Genomic DNA, 1,853 nt, shown 5'->3' on the forward strand with positions numbered 1-1,853 from the left:
GCGGAGGTCTGGGAAGTTTCGCGCCTCTCCGGCCGGCGCACAGCGGGTGAAGTTTGAAAGACGGGTACAATTCTCTGAGGCTCCGAGCAACCGGACCTGGTTGATTGCTGCGTAGGACGTTCTTGGCGATGACGGTATCGACGAATGGAATTACCTCGATAACTTCTTCAAACGCTATAACCGGGTACTTCTGGACAAGTACGTCTATATTTTTCGGGGAAATTGCTTTTCTCGAAGAACGGACCCGACAGCACACCGAGACGGGTGAAGCTGGGGATGACTCGTTTTTCGATGGCGCCTCCAAACTGAGAAACGCTGAGCTCATTATCGCTGACCATAGGGTCAGTGTTCAGCAGCCACCGAAGTGTGCCCGGACCAGGTGCTGCATTCCCGCGTGCGCAGAGCGGCATTCGAAAGACAGAGGAAGGCGGTCGAAGAACAAGTCACAATGCTGGACACTCGATTGACGAATTTTGTGGACAGCGTCTCCATCAATAAGGATACACTGGACAGACCGAATACGCTGCTTTTGATCAATTCTACCTCAGTGCCTTCCCAGCCTTTGACAGCGGATGCCGATAAGGTGAGCCTGTCCGCAGTGAAATGAGTCTGTGGACGGAGGCACTGCGGAAGCCGGTGGGCTCTCGTTTGAAGTGCGCCTCTCTCAGGTGGAGCCGTGAAGCCACTTTCCGGCAGACGTGTCTCTGCCGCATCAGCTTCCGATGCTAGCTTCACAGACTCTAAACGCTTCTGCGTGCTAGTCGCTCTCAACCGTGAACACATTCTCTCCGTTGTCCCCAGAAACTGGCCGAGACAACAACAATACATCTCAAAAGCCTCGGGCCGTCTTCTTCGTAGTTCTGCCTTCACTGCGGGCAGCAGTGTAATCGCTAGGTGTTCCCTCACGGATCCATGACCGTTGCTTTTACGGACACGTTTTTGTTAGCAGCTACTCTCCCGGCTACCTTGGCAGGATCGTGTGCCGTGTCGCCTGGCAATGGCTAGGGCCGGTCCTCCTGCAATCAGCGGTTATCTGCTTATGCCTGTTTTTGCGTGGTGCACGGACCACCCGCTCTAGAGTCCGCCCCGTCCGTATGACTCTTGGCCCGCCCGAGTCGATTAGGATCGAAGACAGATTCGAACTTCCTTCTGAATCGAAGGGCTATGCAGGCTGCACCACTTGTTCCGAAAGAAGGTGCCTGTCTCATTGCCGCTGTTTCCCTCGTTTCATACCTAGAGACGGCAAATGCCGCAGTCCGATGGAATGCCCAATGCACGGATGGGTTGTCTCAACTGACTCGGCAACAGAGCCGGAGTGCAGTTAGGAATGAGGGATGCTCCTCCGGAGAGAGAACAGATAGGGACGGAGCAACGCCCGTAGCGGGGAAGTCGGTATTTCCCTCTGTTCTGTACTGGGTGACCCGATGAGTTCAGACGGGGAGGGGAGGGCAAAAAGGGATGGTAGTTGCCTATGAGTAGACGAAGCAGTTGCTCGCAGCGGACGACACCAGACTCCATCGGTCGTGTTCTCGGCTATAGGTCAGAGATTCATCTCCTACAGTTCAGGCTGGGAGTCCTGCAGCAGGAGGCGTTGAGGAACATTAGCCACTCCAAGTTCAACGGCGTCAACAGGTCTCGAACCCGTTACTACGTGCAACCCAAGTTCGACTTCAAGACGCTCCTTTGTAGTGGAGTGGACAAACAACCGGGCGATGCACTGACTGCAGTTGAAGACGCACCCCTCCAGGATTACAACACGTCGGACCGCTTAGGCGCTCACTAACAGTGATCGTGAGCTGTAGGGCCAACTACGCGCCAATGAGGGGAGAGACTGCGGCACCGAACGACTCCGC

At 55.3% G+C, this 1,853-nt stretch overlaps 1 protein-coding gene across 1 annotated transcript in view; it reads left to right on the plus strand.

Moving 5' to 3' along the window:
• CSUI_001736 (flagellar associated protein) overlaps positions 1–607 on the plus strand; it is a gene marked incomplete at its 3' end in the record, with an annotated part of 3,685 nt that extends 3,078 nt beyond the window's left edge. Inside the window, exons 8-9 of the mRNA XM_068061941.1 lie at positions 116–198; positions 403–607. Coding sequence (XP_067926083.1) covers positions 116–198; positions 403–607 — 288 coding nt within the window. The remainder of the gene's footprint in view (positions 1–115; positions 199–402) is intronic.
• Positions 608–1,853: the final 1,246 nt, after the last annotated feature.

The sequence above is a fragment of the Cystoisospora suis genome (genome assembly GCF_002600585.1).
Source record: "Cystoisospora suis strain Wien I chromosome Unknown contig_693, whole genome shotgun sequence".
Lineage (NCBI taxonomy): Eukaryota > Apicomplexa > Conoidasida > Eucoccidiorida > Sarcocystidae > Cystoisospora > Cystoisospora suis.